General features: G+C 41.9%; 1 protein-coding gene, 1 long non-coding RNA gene and 1 pseudogene across 2 annotated transcripts; 1 reads left to right on the top strand and 2 right to left on the bottom strand.

Annotated features, from left to right (window-relative positions):
• Positions 1-10,484: 10,484 nt before the first annotated feature.
• LOC134016905 (uncharacterized) lies at positions 10,485-11,079 on the bottom strand. The gene is made up of 3 exons (XR_009929707.1): positions 11,044-11,079; positions 10,747-10,937; positions 10,485-10,653 (listed from the first exon to the last, which is right to left on the bottom strand). It is a non-coding gene; the product is annotated as an uncharacterized LOC134016905 (long non-coding RNA).
• Positions 11,080-13,874: 2,795 nt separating this feature from the next.
• Positions 13,875-15,210, top strand: LOC134017006 (putative nuclease HARBI1; annotated as a pseudogene).
• Positions 15,211-15,635: 425 nt separating this feature from the next.
• On the bottom strand, positions 15,636-18,136 carry LOC134017624 (uncharacterized). The gene is made up of 7 exons (XM_062457471.1): positions 16,709-18,136; positions 16,464-16,637; positions 16,322-16,392; positions 16,158-16,208; positions 16,007-16,081; positions 15,787-15,906; positions 15,636-15,680 (listed from the first exon to the last, which is right to left on the bottom strand). The coding sequence occupies exons 1-7, from the start codon at positions 16,839-16,841 to the stop codon at positions 15,669-15,671; spliced, it is 636 nt and encodes a 211-aa protein (XP_062313455.1). The 5' UTR covers positions 16,842-18,136; the 3' UTR covers positions 15,636-15,668.
• Positions 18,137-19,486: the final 1,350 nt, after the last annotated feature.

Below are 19,486 nucleotides of genomic sequence, written 5' to 3' on the forward strand. Positions count from 1 at the left end.
TGTTACCGACAAAATCATACTGTAGCCTACTTACAGCTTGCGGTTGCGATGAGCGTACGATTGGAACAGCACATCTTTTCAGGTTCAGCTTGTTAGCAAATCCTGCTGGAAATTGTCCAAGGTTGTCAAAACTGTCTTGGGTGAAATGTTCAGAACAAATGAATAATTGAGTGTCGAACTTTGCCGGGATCTTCTCATAGACAAACAGCAGCCATGCCTGTCGAATGTTTGGCTCCTTGGGAAGACTATGAGTGTTAGCCTTCCATGTACAGCCTGGAACACAGCATTTACGACCGTGGTCCATTTTCAATATCCTTGTTATACTTCAAAACGTTATTCTTTGTAATTGCTTAGAAGTACCCTACACAGAGCAGCGCGCAGCTAAACTACCATCGGAGATCTACGCTACCTCGGACTGGGCAAGAACACCAGTGAGTGGGCTGGTCTGGATGTAAATTTTGGGGCGTGACAAAGATACAGACCCACCGAACTGTCGTTATTCAACTATGACAAGGTAAAATCGGTTTGGCAATCAATCACCCTGCCATCCGTAGCCCATAGTCTTGTCTGCCCCCCGAACCCCCATGTCCCTCTTCACAGTTTCTCCCTGCGGCCCCTTACAGAGGGGGAGATTCTTAGGGAACTGTCCACCTTAGATCCCCAAAAAATCAGCTGGATCTGATGAGCTTGCCGCTTTTTTTGTTAAAACCGCGGCTCCCATCATTGCAGCATCCATAGCAGACCTTTTCAATCTTTCACTCCATACGGCTGAAATACCAGCAGATTGGAAAGAAGCTATTGTGCCACCCCTGTTTAAGGGTGGCGAGCAGTCCAATCCAAATAGCTATAGGCCCATTTCCATCTTGCCCTGTGTGTCCAAGGTATTTGAGAAGCTTGTGAACAAACAGCTTACATCCTATCTCGATGCATATGGTCTACTATCTGGGGTGCAGTCTGGTTTTTGTGCTAGTTATGGTTGTACAACAGCTACTTTAAAGGTTTTAAATTATATTACATCTGCTTTAGACGCTATACAACATTGTGCTGCTGTGTTCATTGACCTTGCCAAAGCCTTTGACACTGTTGACCACACCATCCTTGTCAGTAGGTTGAGCAGTATTGGAGTCACAAATCACTCACTGGCATGGTTTTCTCACTATCTTTCTCACCGGGTGCAGCGCGTACGGTTTGACAACTCTCTCTCACACCCTCTCCCAGTCATCAAGGTTCCATACTGGGTCCAACACTGTTCTCCATCTACATCAACAACATACCCCTAGCTGCCGGTAACTCACTTATTCACCTCTATGCTGACGACACAATCCTCTATGCCTCTGGTCCTTCCCTTGCCACTGTTCAATCCACACTCCAGGATAGCTTCCTCCAGGTACAAAACGCCTTCTCTCAATTAAAACTGTCACTAAATACATCCAAGACTAAGGCCATGTGGTTCCATCGGAAGGGCGCTCCCTCCCCTCCACCATTACACATCACCACCTGTGAGGGAGTTATTCTGGAGCACGTTTCCACCTACAAATACTTGGGCATCTGGTTAGACTCTACACTATCCTTCTCTCTCCACATTTCTAAGCTACAGTCCAAAATCAAGGCCAAGTTGGGGTTCCTCTACAGAAATCGTCTCTCCTTCACCTCTTCCGCTAAACTCATCAAAATGACCATTCTCCCCACACTTGATTTCGGTGACACAATATACAGATCTGCATGTAAGGGCACACTCTCAAAACTCGACACTCTATCTCTCTGCTATCCGCTTTGCCACTAACGCCCCTTTCCACACGCACCACTGTACTCTTTACTCCCTGGTAAATTGGCCCTCACTTCACACCCGTCGTAATATTCACTGGCTTATCCTCATCTACAAGACCCTTCTTCACCGGACACCCCCCTACCTGGCTCACTTGCTGCATCCGCTTCCTGTCACGCACAACACCCAGTCCTCTCTCTATATCCAGTAAAAAATTCCCAAACCTCTGCCGCCTCTGACTGGAAACATCTCAAACTGGACACATTCATTTCCATCCCTGCCTTCAAAAAAACATTTCACTCATCCTCACCGATTTCTGTAAATGCTCTCTCACCTGTTAACCCCTCCCCTTAGTATTTGTTGTCCTATTCATCCCCATGGTCTGTCTGTATGATCTGTTGCCAACTATCTAGTTTAGTCCTACTGTTGCACCAATGTTGCCTTGTCTGTTTCTCACCTGCCTGTATCCTCTGTTCATTCCTGCCAGTCAGTCTATGTCTTGATTGTGGTTGTTGTCTGGTGTAAATAGTCTGTGTCTTGCTTTGTGTTCTTGTGCTTTTACATTTTTTTATCCTCTATGATTCCCTATGTACAAATGCCCTGCTTGTTTTTCTTCTGTATGTTGTACTGCTGTGGTTGTGCCGTTATGCTTTTAACCAGATTTTTATTCCATAGCCCCCTTCCCCTCTCCCTCAAAAAGCTTTTGCTTTTTGCCAGGTCATCTTTGTAAATAAGAATTAGTTCTTAAATGATTCTGCCTGGTTAAATAAAAAAACGTTCCAGAGGAATTTCCAGGCAATTTCAGCACTTCTCGGTTCGCATTTGAAATTGACCTAGTTTGCACCCCATGTTACATTTACATTTAGTCATTTAGCAGACCACTCTTATCCAGAGCGACTTACATTAAGTACAGGGACATTCTCCCAGAGGCAAGTAAGGTGAAGTGCCTTGCCCAAGGACACAACGTCAATTGGCACGGCCGGGAATCGAACCAACAACCTTCTGATTAATAGCCCGACTCCCTAACCGACTCCCTAACCGCTCAGACATCTGACTCCCTCACTATATATATATTAGTGAGGACTACTCAATTCATTGGTTATTGGTTGTGCTTTGCCTTCGGCAAGGGCACAACCTTTGTTCTCTCACATATATATATATTGTTTTCCTGTTTCTCTTTATTATTGTTGGAATGCTGCTTCAGCAATACCACTTTGACACACTTGCAAGATGATCTGCTGGTTAGATGTAGCATGATCTTATTTACTACCCACAATAGTTCAACTTTTTTTGCAGCAGCATTTTAATCAGTTAGCTCCAGGTCCTCTCTAAAATACATTTCAGACCAATTTGAAACCTGAGCAAATGACTTTCTACTAAATTTTCAAATTCTTCTGAATTATTTCTCTTTTTGCATTGTTCTTCTCTTTTCTGTAGTTTTATGCCTTCGTCCAGCTCCTGCCCCTTTCAAAAATACCTTTCGGGCGCTTTGAAGCTTGAGCTTATAACTTTCTACTAAATTTTCACTATTTTCAGCTTTTTTAGCATGGTCAGCTATCCCCATTCAGGTTTTCGGCATTCTCATTGCTGTTTCGCAGGAACATCCTTTTCTAGTTAGTTATGCGATTACTCAATAAGCGCGTCTACATGATTCTTTTTATTAATCGTTGTATGCTCCACGGACAAAACTTGCACCATCATCCTTCAGCAACAAAGTGTCGCCGTGTCTTCCTGTATCGGCCCTACTGCTGTATGTTTCATTCAATCAACACATTGAATCCTACTAAGAAAGCCGAGTAAACGCACTCAATGCACACATCTGCTACTGCTATTACTATCCCAACTATAATTTCAGCTGTTAAGACTATAATATTATTTTTATGACTAGCTAGCCTAGGCCTACTTCTTCTTCTGTTTAACAGTTCAGCTTTCAGCTTCTCCCGCATTGTATTTCAGCTCTTAGCGTTGTTAGATGATGCAGTTCAGTTTCCACACTGCCTCTTTTGTGTGACTCACACATTTTTGACATTCATTTCAGCTTGCGGGTATTTTCTCATTTCTGTATTTTCTGCAATTTAAGAAAAATAATTTCATCTTTCAGCATTCCAACGCATTTTCAGCAGGAAATGCCTTTCTAGTTCCAACTTCTTAGTTCTTCAGTAGGTTTTTTGGCCTTTAACTAGTCCTGCATACTTTCACCGATTCCTACAATTTTTGTATCAAAACGTTAAGCTCATTCAGGAGATGTTGGCTATGACTTTTGGTATTTCTCACTTTTATACTTTTTAAGACATTAAGGTTTTTGTGCAAATTATTCTCCCATTAAAAGTAATGGTAAATCCTTTCAAATCATTAAAAAGCTTCCTCCTCTATCAAACGTAACTACTTCAGCATACTTTCAGATAGAGACACCATTCAACCTTTAAAATGTTCACAAGACATTCAGCTATTCCCAAATGATTCAGCTTTTTCAAATATTCAGCCAATTTTGAATTATGGCAGTTTGAAATACATTAAAATGTTTGCTCCTTCTTGATTTGCTTGCTGTTCTTTTTCTGATATTCAACTAAATTGTCAAACAAATTCCTCTAACGTTCATATAGTTTAACTTACAGAAACAAGTTATACCTTAAAATGTAGGAAACATTGTCCTCTTTCAGCCAATGTAACTACTAAAGAGCTCACATTGACAGATTTTCAGCTATGAGCCTTAAAGCGAGAGCAGCCTTTCAAATTCTCTCACTAACTTCAATGGAGAGGTGGGTAAAATTCGTCAGAGAAAGCCGAAGGAACAAGATTTTGAAACTGCCGATAGAGTCGTATTTCTGACCGCACAGACATATAAAGGACATCTCTGGTTACGGCAGAGTCTTGGGTCTCGGAAAATATCCTTATTTTTTGGACTGGGCGTATAGTTTTGCGTCTAGGTTAACTTGTTTGAGGTGTGGATTCTAGGTACATTTCTGTTATTCTCTCTTCCCAGCTCACAGCTGCGCCATCACCGTGTAGTGATGTGTCGTTGGTGAACGATTCGTTCATTTTGAACAAATCCTTACAAGGACTCAAGAGTAACGAGTCCTCTCAAAGAGTGATTCGTTCATTTTCTCGTGGCCGCGCATCGGGACTGTTGCATAGGCTCGTCCAAGTAAACATAAATGATTCGCTCGGTCTTCGGGTACGAGTATTTGGATCATTTTTCACGTGACCTGCATAGGCTCTGTAGTGGTAGCTAGAGGAAACGCTAGAGGGAACGATTCGTTCATTTCCCGGTTGAATGAGGCTCTGTAGTGGTAGCTAGAGGAAACAAACGATTCGTTCATTTCCCGACTCGGTCTTTCTACGAGTCTTTGGATAATTTTTCACGTGACCTGCATAGGCTCTGTACTGGAGGAAACGAACGATTCGTTCATTTCCCGACTCGGTCTTTCTACAAGTCTTTTTTCACGTGACCCGCATTGTATTTTTTAGTAGAGGAAACAGTTTCCTCATTCCCTTTCATGTGGCCGCTGTTTTAGTAAGACGTGAATGATATTCGCTCCAGTCATCATACTGACTGGTTTTGTTATTTTCACTTTACATTTACACTTACAGTTTAGTGCAGTGTAATTGTTTGCCGTGATAATTAAATGCTTGTGTGATAATAAATGACCAAATCATACAACCTGTCATGATACATTATTTTAATGCAGCAATTTCTTTCAAAATAGTATCTGCTGGTGCACATGTCATGCACTAACCTACATGAGAATATGATACGTGTTTGCAGTGGACAGATAGCGCCCCCCCCCCCCCCCCCCCCCGTTGAAATGAACGAATGACTCGAAAAAATATTCGGTCATTTTACTGAACGAGATTCAAAGAACTGAATCAGTAAAATGATCCAAACTTCCCATCACTATCACCGTGGCAACCAAACAGACACGCACCAGGAAAGCAGAAGGATGCCCATGGTTCCCGCCTTAATATCTTTGCCGTCCAATCACTGATTTTAATTCTGCAAACTGCTAGATATTCATGACAATTCAAGCTCAAGCACATACCATTGATTATGTAAACTTTAAGATAAATGTACATGCCTTGTTTGGCCAATACGGTCGATTGTGGAAGAAAGTCAAAAGTTTTTTTGTTATTTAGAGTATCCAGCCATAGCGCTAGCTACTTTTGGGGGAGAGGAATTCCAGTTTCCCCCATGTTTCCACTAATCACTAGAATGGTCATAACTTTTTATCAAAATATGATATTTCTAATCTGTCTTCTGTTCTACATTGCCCACAGATTTGTGGATATTCCATCTACTCAAAGTATTCCTCCATCTTGTAATTAAAGTGGTTAAAAATTAAGTTGTCTGATGAGGTATGGTGGATGGAGAAGATTTTTGTAAACAATGGCTGCCTGAAATCACCTTGATAAAGGATGATTTGCCTTAAGTAATAATATATTTAATCACATCGTAAAAAAAAACCTAGTTCTCTAATATGAACAGAGCAGGGCTATTGTGACACATACGTGCTTGTAAAATGAGCAATTTACAACTTGTAATGTGAAATTGTATATCTCAATAAAACTTTGGCATGATCCCAGCTAACAAGGGACGTCCTGGGCAGGGGCGGTTTTAGCTAGTTGGAGGCCCAGGGCAAAGAACAATTTTGAGGCCCCCCCCCCCCCCACAAAAAACAAAAATCCCCTCACCAAAGCACCAATCCCCTACAACCCAACACACACACACTTAATGAGCCATGTTATGTGAAATTTACATTTATTGTGATTAGAAACAACTAAACAAATATTTACTTCATAATGATTAACTTTACAGCAAAACGGCTGACTTTAACATCTATTTTGACCGTGTGTATGAGAGAGAGAGAGAGAGAGAGAGAGAGAGAGAGAGAGAGAGAGAGAGAGAGTAAATGCGTGTGTGAAAGTGAGATGTGTGTGAGAGAGAGAGTGAGGGTTTCAGTGAGTGTGTGAGTGAGTGAGAGAAAGGGAGACGTGAGTAAGTGTGTGTCTGTATGTGTGAGAGTGAGTGTGTGAGTGAAAGGGAGACTAATGTGTGAGTGAAAGGGAGACAACTGGATGTGAGTGAGTGTGTGCGTGTGAGTGTCTGTACACATGTATTTCAGTCTTGTGGGGTTGGGTGAAAAGAGTGGGCCAAGGTGGGGATGGAGTTGGAGGGCAAAGGAGGGGCAACTCCCCATTCTTCAATCTGTACAGGAGGCAAGCAAATACCTGAAAAGGCAGACAAAAAGAGAGGAGCATGTAAGTTAGCATTCAGTATAGCATTTTAATGAAAATGGCATGAATTGAAAGGAGTTATAACTGACACTTACTGTGTGTGAGTGTTGAGTGCAGGATTAAATCCTGATTCTTCATGCTTTAGCATTGGCAAATGCAGTAATGACATCTTCCATGTCTAGCTTTCTCCTCACATCTTGCTCAATGGATATTACTGCCAGGTCTGACAGTCGCTCCTGAGCCATAGTGGACCTGCCACTTTGAAATAGTTTCATGTTTCGGCCATATGAAGTTTCTGCCGGGAGAATTTGTTGTGTGGTGGAGTATGTATGATCGCGGAAATTCACACTCTCCCGACAGAAACGTTGTATGACCTGAATTATGTTCCATGATGAATTAGAGAAACATTTAGCTATAAAGAATAGAATTTGAATTGTAATTTATTTACAATGACAAGTGATTTATTTTAATTATAAAAAATAAAAAAAATGTACATACGACGAGGCCCCCCTAGTGGCCGAGGCCCCGGGCAACTGCCCGTCTTGCCCATTGGGACGCACCGCCCCTGGTCCTGGGGACGTTCGGTGACGTTCCTATTTGGATAGGTTATACCGTGACGTTATTAAAGTTCCTAAAAGGTCACAATTTAGTCAGTTATAGACATTTATTTTTAAACTTTCAGGGGACGTTCCAGGAACGTCCCTGGTTGGTTATGATACTTCAGTGAAGAGATGGAAACTCCCAGATTATGCTGAATTGCCCCAGCCACTGAAGGATCAACTTGAGGAAGTCCACAAGACCATCACTGATCAAGAATTAACAGAGCTTCAAGAGAACCAGTTCCTCCTTTCAAGATTCCAGGGTATCAATAAGAACATCATGTTTTACACAGTATTTCCAAAGCAGTGTTTACAGCCCACTGCAGAAAAACTTTAGAGTAGAGTCAGGCACAGTAAAAAGGGGATGATGACATTATAAGGCAAGGGTTTCGCATTCTTAAACTGGCAACACATTGACCAATTTTTCCCTTTTATTAATTGTTTGAAGCTGTACAAGACCTTACAGTGTGCTTCAATGTGTCAGTCAACTGTCAGCAGGGTCTGTATAACCTGGACAAACATACTATTTTTCATGTTGGGTTCACTTTCAATTTTGATTTCAAGAGAAACTATAAACTAGCTTATGCCTCCTTGTTTCCAAAGTACTTTCCCACTTACACAGTTTTATTGGGCTCACTGTATGGAGGCCTAGCTCAAAAGTTATTAACATTGAAATACTGACATGTATTCTCACCACAAAGGTAATAGCCTACCACCTTTAAGGGCCTAACTGGCATCAGGCAAAGTGAAGTTTGTCAGTGACCTGTATACAGGTCAGTCTGACAAAAGCTTTGTCATCAAGGACCGTCTATCTGAAATAAATGTTTCCCTTGTGATCACACTTTTTAGGCCTAAAATTTACATTTCAGCCCAGAAGAGGTGAGAGACACAAACTGACGACTGTGTGTGTCCTCTTAAGTAACTTCCAAGGGCCCCTGTTCAAAAAGAACAGGTCTTTGTAGACAGTTTTGAAGTTTAAAATGGGAAATTACACAATTGTTACACAATTGCTTCCCCCCCTCCATGTTTTTACTTATGAATTTATATTGATTATAAATGTCACAAAACCTGTGAAAAATAAAGTTTTATTAAACAGACCTGTTTCATTAATATATTATGTTTTTCATTTACCTTTGTTGCATAAGGCAGGCTGAAATTATGCATATTTTGATTTAATGTTCTTCCAGGTAAAAGTAGACACGCTCTTGGGCTGATACCTGTCTTGGATGGAACATGCCAGGCTTGAGTTGGGGGGCCAGATGTGTACCCCATGTTAATATAGTGGGTGTTTATAGCAGTCATATCAAGTGGTTGCACTGTCCCATGCCAGAGATGAAACGTTAGTTGCTTTGTTTTCGGGCTGTTCCTTAGATCAGTGGTTCCCAACCCTGGTCCCCAGGGCACCCTGTCCTGCATATTTTAGATTCCCTGAGGACCCTGGTCTTCAGGGCACCCTGTCCTGCCTGTTCTAGATGTTTCCCTGCTCCAACACACCTGATTCAAATGAAAGGGTCCTTATCCAGCTCTGCAGAAGCTTGCTTATGACCATTCATTTGAATCAGGTGTGTTGGAGCAGGGAAACATCTATAACAGGCAGGGTGCCCTGAGGACCAGGGTTGGGAACCACTGCCATAGATGGTTTGTTGTCAAGTGAATGTCCTTATGTAAAAAATAATCCAATAAAAAAGTAATGTAATATCACTGAAACTAAACATCTGCGCTGGATTCAGCCTATCCAAGCACCAGCTGCGTCTCTCGAAATGTTCCATACTAGCCTATTCCAGGACATCTCTCGCGGACCTGCCTGGTTACTTGGTTGGGTCCCTGTCAACGCTCGTGAACCTTGTTGTTGAGTGAAGACGTCGTTGAGAGAGACAGCAAAACTTTTTGATCCCGCATCCTTCCTTTATATAATACCATTTGATAATCAACTCGTGTAAATATATCTAACTTAAGTTTTAGTGTTCATAGTATAGTTCTTTGTTATTGTGTTTTTAATAGTGTTTTTGTGTAGTTAGCTAGTTTAGACTGTAAGTGCTTTAGCGCACTTTTGTGAAGGTGGGAAGGACAGACACCCGAAGGACAGAATTTGAGGTAAATATATTTTAATACAAACTTTAACTCTACTGTACCTGTATGTATGTAGAGCTATTTGTATGTTTATCCAACGTGAAATAGCTAGGGATATAGAAAATTAATGTATATTAATTTCTGGCCAGTACTGGTACTACTACAGTAGCCCCAGCCAACACAGTTACGTTGCCCTCACGTTGCCGCAACGTCATTCGATGACCAAACATACTTCTGTTGCGGCAACGGAAGTGAAAGACGCCATGAGGTAACGGCAACGTCACCAAATCACGTTGCCAGTCCTTAACCGCGACGTCGTGGCAACGTTATTTTCCGACGTTGCCAGTCTGTAACTGCGACCTCCTAGCAACGTTGTTTTGTGACGTTGCCAGTCCGTAACCGCGACCTCCTAGCAACGTAGTTTTGTGACGTTGCCAGTCCGTAACTGCAACGTTAATTAAGTAACCTATATTTCTCAATTCTACTGCTTATATTGGGGCGGTTCATATGCAGACCTCATTTGCCCAAAATGATACTTGTTCTTGTATAATAGGCTACATGGTAGCCAACTTTAGGAGGACTATGTTTGTGTGATGTGTAGCCTAACTCAAGCTAATCATAAATAAGGCAGCATTTCCATGTAACATTCAGTCATTTTATTTCAAACAAAGTACCAAACAGTGAATTAAAATCTTCTGCCAGTCCCCGCTACAGGTCCTGTCTGTTGGCCCTGACAATGAAGCACAAAATAAGTTAGTGTTCTATCAACATACGTTGCACGTGTGAAAGGGGCTATACAAGTCAAAAATCACATCTAAAATAATATACATCATCAAAAAAATATTATGGGATTCTAGTTTTTTGTCACATAGCCATGTGAAAGGTTGGATATGGAAGCTGCAATCATGATTCGGGGCGTGAGTGTCTCTGCTATGAGGAGCTCCACAGCCTTCTCTCCCAGTCCCGTCTTCCACTTCATCACAGCGTCTGCAATTAGAAGTCATGAACTTATTGTCAGCACCAATTTGAATGTTAAACGCTGCGTATAAGCCATAGTTCATGACATCTCCAAACACCTACCACTCTCTTTCGGAACTCCAGCACCTTAAGGCGCTCCTCAAGGTCTTGGAGGTCAGCCTGTGTTTGGGCCACCTGTAGGTCCATCACTGGCACCTCTTCAGTGTGTCTGCCCTGTAGTCGCCTGAATAGGAGAGCCTCTCGCTGGTTCTCCTCCAATGTCTCCATCTTCCGGAGCATAACCTGTAATGTGTCTGTAATTAAGGACAAGTAAAACAAGTTTACAAGAGTTTGCATGATTGGCATACACTGTGGTTCTTCTAGATTAGCTGTAACATTGATGTGCATAACAAATGTTACCTTGAATGGTCTTTGCCCAAGATGGTACAGCTGAATGGGGTATACAAAGCATTAGTATGACAACATTTGTTGTTTTGACAAATATGTTTCCCCCCACGATCAGAACAACTTAGGTATGCCTTACAATGAGTTGGCAATGGTTTGAGTATTTTTTTTGAGTGTCTTATATTTGCACTTGCCTGGCTGCCAGCTGTTTTCCTGGGCCCCCTATGGGTTCTCCTCCACCAGACCACAGTTGACACCTAGGGGTATGGCATCTGGTGATGCAAAAGTTTTAAGTCAAGCTTTTGCTACAAAACATAGCATTTAGGGTTGCCATGGCTCATACAATTATTGTCACAGTTATAAACGTCACAGTCATTCAATACTTTACCATAATTTCCAAGGGACACAGTGCTAGTGATGGTGGTAGGATCATCTGTACATAAATGAAAGTGGAATGTAGTTTATGTACATAGTATTAGCATATTGATATTAAAGGAGTAGCACCGCACATATGTGATCGTTCGAAAGCAGGGCCCCACAGCGTAGCGTCGCACATGTGTGATTCTGAACATTCCAACCGACTATTTTCTGATAGACAAAAACTATATGACAAACGCTATAGTATGGCTTCAAAATTTACAATTAGTAGGCTAACAAGTAACACTAGCAAGTAGTAGCATTGGTACGAGTATTATGCTAGGTTGCTAGGTAACAGAAGCTAATTAAAGCTACCTAGCTTCCGTTTTGGAAAAATAACTTGTGGAAGCGTCGGAAATATTTAGAACTCACGCATCTAAAAGTTAAAACGAATAAACTTACCCAAAAAAAGATGTCATGTACAAATTGGAGAATTAGTGACATGACACTTTTATAGACGCCATTGCTGTGTATGCCATGACCGACTGTGATCAAAACGTGATCAGCCACGCGCTAGTTCCAGTCTTTGAAAATTCCGGGCTAAATAAACTATTTTGGGACAAGGTTTTCTAACAGTTCTGAACGTTTATTTTCACTGATTCTTTTGTGGGTGTTTTGTGAGACGCTAAACTTTGATAACATGTAGGCCTATGCATTTTCAGTATTTCAACATAACTTTCTGGAGGGTTTAACCTCTAGCTAGCGAAATCCTAATGTAAACAATGTGAATCTGATAGCACATAAACAGGCTAAATAGCCTCAATTTCAAACATATACGTAATAGCATGCCCCATCCAATTTCTGAAAATATGTTTATATATATATACTCCTGTTAAATTTGCCTGAAAACGCCTAAACAGCATACCCAAAGTAAATTGAAAGCTGTTCTTGAACCATTTGGAGTACATGCATGTAAATGATCTCTTTTGAAAGCTGACACTCTTTATTGACACTCTTTTAATCTTTAAGTTATTTCCCCTGTTGTCAGGACCCCTGTCAGTCCTACTGGTGTTGAGTAATAGAAGCTTGAACACAAGGAAAGTGAAAGTTTCTATTTCCGCCTAGATTTTGTTTTGAAAACAGAGGCCTGAAGAGGCCTAGAGATGGTAGGTATTAGCTGGAAGACTAAATTGGACCACAGGTTGAAGCCTTACCCAATTCAAATCAAAAGTCAAACATAATACCACAATTTATTCATATTTGACACATGTTTTTATAAGAGTACATCCAGGCGTTTTCTAAAAGGGCCTTTTGGAGACTCCAAAATGACCCTTTGTAACCAAGGTCAAATACTTAGGATAAAAAGGTATTATTTTTCATAATTGTTATCTCTAATGAAAGGTGGTACTTAGAACTATCATATATAATAGCTAAATCCCTAATTAGTATTACTGAAACACAAAAACTGAAGCATGAACACATTGGAGTGCTTTATCTGATTCCCAGGATTGGCGCACAAAGAACACTGATTCTGTCAACCATATTGCGCAATCGACTTATTTTGAAGGCTCCACAGACACATACAAATGAGGTATTAGCATTTTCAGCTAGCTGTCAGCTACAAGGCTAACGAGCTAATTTCAGAGCGCGTCGAAGCCAGTTCGAGGATGGCAGGACGCACAGACCTAGTTGGCTTTAGAGGGCTGTCAACGGGGCATGGAAGCTCCTATTGGGTCAAACAAGGTGTCAATCAAAAGGGGAGGGTTCAACGGACATTTTGATGCCTTCATATCGTAAATACTCCGTTGCTAACCGGAGAAAAGAACAATTTTATGTGAACAAGTTGTTTCTTCCGTCGCCTAACTTGCATAATGAAACAAAGGATAATGGTTGTCCAACGTTGTCCACGGGTCTAAAAATAACGTAACCAGCCGACCAAGGTACGACGTCGTGGCAACGTTGTCCATGGGACCAACTGGCAACATTCCCTTTATAACGTTGCCACGACGTCATGTTAGCTGGGGTCGTATCGTCTTAATTTGTATACAGTAACAATGTTATTGATAGCACTAAATAGGAATGCCACACACTAGTGGTGTCGCCCCTTTAAGGATACAGACAATACAAAACAGCTGAATTGGCTACTTTTGGACAGGTGAAGGCTACTGCTCTAGACTAGCTCTACAGAAGCTACTTTTTGACAGCTAGAGCTACTGTACAACCAAGACGTTAAGAGAGAAAAGTATCAGAATGACAGTTGCTGTCATTGCCATTTGACGTCATTGTTGTCCTGGGGGGTATTCGTCGTAGCTCGCTAAGCGGTTTAGCGAGCTAATTTTCAGGCTAAGATAAAAAACGCCCCTCTTTTTGGTTCGTGGAAGCAACTTTGGATAAATCACCATGGTAACATATCAATTAGCACTAACCTGCTCCAGAGCAGGCTAACATAAGTGTAGCTGGATAAACTTGCCACACCCCCGAAAGAAAACATGGCAGCTCCCTTTTTGAGAGACCCAGTTGACGAAGGAGCTATTCTAGTTCGATTAGCTTTCCATACCGATACCGTTATTCGCGATCGCCAAGATCCTTTGTGACACACGGATGAGTTTCTGTTTGAGCGATATCGATTCAGCCGACAAGGACTCATTTATTTGCAAGACCTTCTCGGGCCGTACATTGCAAATCTCACACGCCGCAGCAGAGCTTTAACTGTGCTTCAGACTCTCTGCATAGCCTTGAGGTTTTTTGCGTCAGGTACATTTTTATACAGTGTAGGCGATGCAGAAAACATTGGCAAAGCCGCAGCATGCGTTGCTGTAAGAAAAGTGTACTTGGCGCTCAACCAGCTGATGAATAAATTCATCATATTCCCAGGCCATGTCCCAGTCAATGACATCAAAGAGGGATTTTATGCAATTGCAGGTAATTGAGTAAATAAATATTTGACCATTTCATGAAAATGCATTCTTATCACTATTCATTACGGAGCTTATCATTATGCAGAGTTTCCTAATGTCATTGGCGCAGTGGACTGCACCCATATCCGCCTGAAAAAGCCCTCTGAGCCAAACGAGGCCGATTTTGTGAATAGGAAGGGCTTTCACAGCCTTAATGTGCAGGTACTTATTACATAATTTTCCTCAAATTACATTGCTCTAAAAACAATCATTTGTCTTTGACAATAGACATGGACCTTGCAATTGCCTGCTGTAGGCTACCCATGTACTGTACAATACCCATGACTTGACTGCAATTCATCTTAGATGATCTGTGACTCCACTTGCCTGATCACAAATGTTGAGGTCAAGTGGCCGGGGTCTGTCCACGACTCCCGGATATTCCGAGACTCCACACTATGCCACAGCTTTGAGCAAGGTATAGCAAATCTCATGTCATTCAGAAATTGATTATTTTATGTAGAGGTGATCCAACATTGTTCATATCATATACTAGGTAATTATGATGGGCTCCTAATTGGAGACAGGGGTTACGCCTGCAGGCCCTGGTTCATGACCCCCTATCCCGAGCCAGCCCCAGGCCCTGAAGTGCGGTTCAACGGTGCTCTCGCTAGAACGAGGGCACGGATAGAGATGACCTTTGGCCTACTAAAGGGCAGATTTAATTGTCTGCGGGGGCTGAGGGTGGAACCGGACAGGGCCTGTGCGATCACAGTGGCATGTGCCGTGCTCCACAATGTGGCCACTCAGGAGGGAGAGGGTCCCAGTGATTGTGGCCCATCCTGAGGACGATGTGGAACCGATCCATCTAGATGAGCGGTCTGGACCGGCTGCAAGGGACATAATTGCCCAGCATCATTTCAGATAGCTGTCCAGATGACTTTGGGTAATGTTGGACTCATTTCATGTTCTTTATGTTTGCATGTTTCATTTATTTGGTTAGCCACCCTCTTTGCTTTTAAGTTACCCATTAATAGTCCATCCTCAGCCATCATCGAGTCCATCCCAACTCAGTCTGGTTTGCACCTTCACTGCCAAGGACCAAGGCAGACTGCAGCAGATCATTTGGTCCCACCCTGACCTGTTCCACTCCAGGACCAGCAAGAGAGCAGGCAGGATCATTGCTGACTGATGACTAAATGTAAATGTAACAAGGGACTCACAAACAAGCCCCCTGCACCACACTGACTCTGAGACCCCCGCACACAATGCACTGCAGTTTGCATCCTTATTCATTCAATTCATTCTGATTCTGAATAGAGGAACATGCTGAAGAATAATGTAAGACATCCATGTTGTACAATAAAGCCTTTATTTTTTCCCCTTTTATTGGTCATCCTGTAAATGAAGGTGCACAAGAAATAAGATTTTCAGTTTAGTTACAATTCATGGCAAAGCTCACAAATACTTTAGCCAAAGCTTTGCTTTACAGGGTTAGACTTACATTCAGCTGCCGTTTAAGCAATTTAACCTCCAAATCCAGCTTAATTGAGCTTAAGTTGAGGTTGTGAATCTTGGCACGCAAGTAGCGCTTGTATAGCGTGCGCACATCTTCAGTGTCAGTCTGGAAAAAAGACAAACCATTCATAACTTTGTTCAGTGTGGTGGTCAGATGCCAACTAAACTCAGACCTCACAATGTGAGGGTATTTAATGAGAACTCACCTCCCCATCCCCAGTTCCCAAAGAGCGAGAAGGGCCAGCCTCCGGCGGAGCAGGCCGTGGTCCAGCAGGATTTGCCTAAAGGAATGCATTGATGTAGTGAGTGCCAGGAGTGAGTGGGATAGGAGTATTAGTTAACACAACTTGCATTTACCAAATCGCTGGAGAAGGCGGAAAGTGTGTCCTCATCGTCTAGACCAACCTCCTGTTAGTGAATTAGGAATTATTAGGAACTGGGAAAGTGCCTTCGGTTTGAAAAGACACACACTATGAACATGTTTCGAATCATTACACAATGATGCAGCAATATCAACTTACATCAGTGGGCTCCTCTCCCCTGACCAACACATTGGGAGGTGGCTGCAGGAGTGTGATCGAACCTCCGGTCACTGCAAAATGTGACGATGGTTAACCAAATGACTTAATTATGAAGGAAACTCATAGAATGAAGTGCACTTACCTTGGACATACGGATTCTCTCCTGCCACCACCTCTCCAGAGGAGCTGCCCCCAGCTATGCCCTGCATGATTGGCCTACCCCTGTTATTGGCCAGGGCCAGCTCCTCAGCAGGGGTTAGCTCAGGACCTCGGGGTCCTCCCCCCGTCTTCAGCATATCCGCCTTTTTCTTGTTTGCTAAAATATGAAGGATATGACACTGACAAGCTGTTCAATACATTACCATGGCACACATTGTATTGACTCACCAGCCTGAATGATGTTCTTGTGCTTCACTTTGACTTGCTCCCAAGTTCTTTTAGTGGCCGGGTTGCAACTACATGGGGGTTGAAAGCACTCATAATTATATGACAGTGTTATTAGTACACCATACCATATCATTATTGTTGGAAATTATTAAAGTGGACTCATGATACGGAGAGAATCTAACACAGTTTCTTTTCACTGCTTCAATTGATTGAATAATACATAGCCTACATACATACTGTGATCCGCCCATACACAGATTTGCACATGCATATTCAAACTCATACTTCTATATGGTCATCTACACATGCATGCATATGCACATATATAGTACATGATAAATAAGCGCTTTCAGTACATACATCATCATAAGTGTCTATGAATTCGTATCAATTAGATACTCTTTGGCCTTGGTTTTATCTAGGCCTACTTATTCTGTAAGAGTTGAGATCATTATTTTCGCTAGCAAGATCTCATTCGATGATTAATTTCCATTAAGCCTACTGCCAGCAGGCACATTTAAAGAAATGTGATCTGATTGGGTTAATGAGGCACTTAAGATGAGCCTATACATTTCCCCAAAACTTACGCATTTAGCTTATTGGCAATTTTTTGCCAAGCTGCCTGTCTTGCTCTGGCAGCAGTGGCGGTGTTTGACTTAGCCATTATTATTTCTTTATAGTCGTCGTAGAGACTCATTATTATCGTTTGCTCCGATGGCGAGAATGTCACCGCTCTCTCTTTAACGTTTGTCATTTCCGCCATAATACCGTTAGAAAATCACGGTTTTGGGGATCGACCTTTCCTGCCTTTTGAAGTAGGACGTGCACGTGCAATTTCCCTGATAAGTTTAGCCTGATTGAAATTAACCACATGATTTGGATGCGGATCAGCCGTTGACGAACCGATATTTGCTGTTCTCACTCATCTCGCTAATGTTAACGGGCTAAAGGGACAATTGATTAACTTAGCTTCAACCCTTACGACGAACGGGGCCCTAGAGCAGGTTAGTGCTAATTGATGTTACTATGGTGATTTATCGAAAGTTGCTTCCACAAACTAAAAAGAGGGGCGTTTTTTATCTTAGCCTGAAAATTAGCTCTCTAAACCGCTTAGCGAGCTACGACGAATACCCCCCTGGTGGCAATGGGCTCTGTTTACAGGTTAAATATTTCAAAAGACGTAATATGAGTTGACACGTTTATTAAAATTTTGCCTCAGACCAATGCATTCTATTTGAAATTCCGTCGGAATTCTGCGCTCGTGAATTACGTTTGAGCCTGCTCATAAGTAACGAGTCCTCAAGGATTCTTTTCGTCTTGTTGGTCACGGTAACCCCGCCCCCAGCCCCTGACGCAAGCGGTTCTTACTTCTATGTTTTGATGTTACTTAACCCTTGTGTTATCTTCGGGTCATTCTGACCCATCAGTCATTGTGACCCACCTTCGTATTGCGACAGATTTACCGCATACAAAGACAAAGTGAAGCATTTTCTTTTAACAGCTAGGCTGTCTCAGACCCCCCACATTGCAAAGGTTAAAAGAAAATTATTTTAATTTGTTTTTGTATTGGGTAAAATTGGGTAAACACAACGATGGTTCGTTATGAACCTTTGGGTCATGTGACCCGAAGGCAGCACGAGGGTTAACAGGGGCGCCGGCAGGAATTTCGGGCCCCATGCAAAAATTCTAAGTAGCCTTTATTATTCTAAATACCTTTATTGCCAAACACAAGTAAAAACAAAGATATCATTCATTGTATTATTATATTTTAAATGTATTATACTCGATGATGGTTTATATACTATAATTTTATATTACTTTTTGCCAATCGTCCTAACTTTTCTCCCCTATACGGCGCCCCTGCTACTTAATAACCACTTTCCCTGGTTCAGAGCTGGTGCTTTGGGTGTCGAAAAAGAAAGAACTGATTTGAAAATAGGCTCTGGCTCCGAACCAGCACTCAAACTGCCTTGGTGGAAAGGGGGTAATTGTCATGTGGCAATGCCCTACCTGGCTTTCAGACTGACAATGATCTGCCATGGTTGGGAAAAGGTATGCCACCACCCTCCCCAGATGGAAAATAAATAATGGTGTACTGTCGCAGGACTTGTGACGTGTGAGGGATTGTTATCATATTTGTATGGTGATTCAGTTCCAGTCTGCACCCATCTGAGATGAAAACAGGATAGTCTGGTGTACAGTAGTTTTCTTTAAGTTCAGCCAAAATAGCACTTCAGACGTATGTTAAAATGCAAAACAAATTAACCCTCGTGCTGCCTTCGGGTCACATGACCCAAAGGTTCATAACGAACCATCGTTGTGTTTACCCAATTTTACCCAATACAAAAACAAATAATTTTCTTTTAACCATTCCAATGTGGGGGGTCTGACACAGCCCGACAGTTAAAAGAAAATGCTTCACTTTGTTTTTGTATGAGGTAAATTTGTCGCAATACGACGGTGGGTCACAATGACTGATGGGTCAGAATGACCCGAAGATAACACAAGGGTTAAGTAGCACAAACTTCACACTAAAATAAACTATCCAACCCTAATACTTGATCTAATGTTTAATTGGTACAGGATTACTTTTTTAAAGCAACAGTTTGAGCAACAATGATTGTGAATTTGTGTCCCAAGGCCGTAGATCACTATAGAGGAAGATGTCTTACAGCTTCTTATAGCTCAGTTATCTGTCAAGTTTTCAGGAAGTATTACAAATTATGAAGGGCCTTATTGAGTTGAGACCACTGTTTTTTTAAGCAGCATTGATATCAA

This window comes from Osmerus eperlanus, chromosome 3, assembly GCF_963692335.1.
Source record: "Osmerus eperlanus chromosome 3, fOsmEpe2.1, whole genome shotgun sequence".
Taxonomy (NCBI): domain Eukaryota; kingdom Metazoa; phylum Chordata; class Actinopteri; order Osmeriformes; family Osmeridae; genus Osmerus; species Osmerus eperlanus.

What these genes read in the sequence shown, in the direction of transcription:
- LOC134017624 (XM_062457471.1), bottom strand. Translation starts at nt 16,841, where the DNA reads ATGATATGGTATGGTGTACTAATAACACTGTCATATAATTATGAGTGC. An exon ending in AGAGAATCCGTATGTCCAAG is followed by an intron (nt 16,393 to 16,463) that starts GTAAGTGCACTT and finishes CACATTTTGCAG; the next exon opens with TGACCGGAGGTTCGATCACA. An exon ending in GGGGAGAGGAGCCCACTGAT is followed by an intron (nt 16,209 to 16,321) that starts GTAAGTTGATAT and finishes ATTCACTAACAG; the next exon opens with GAGGTTGGTCTAGACGATGA.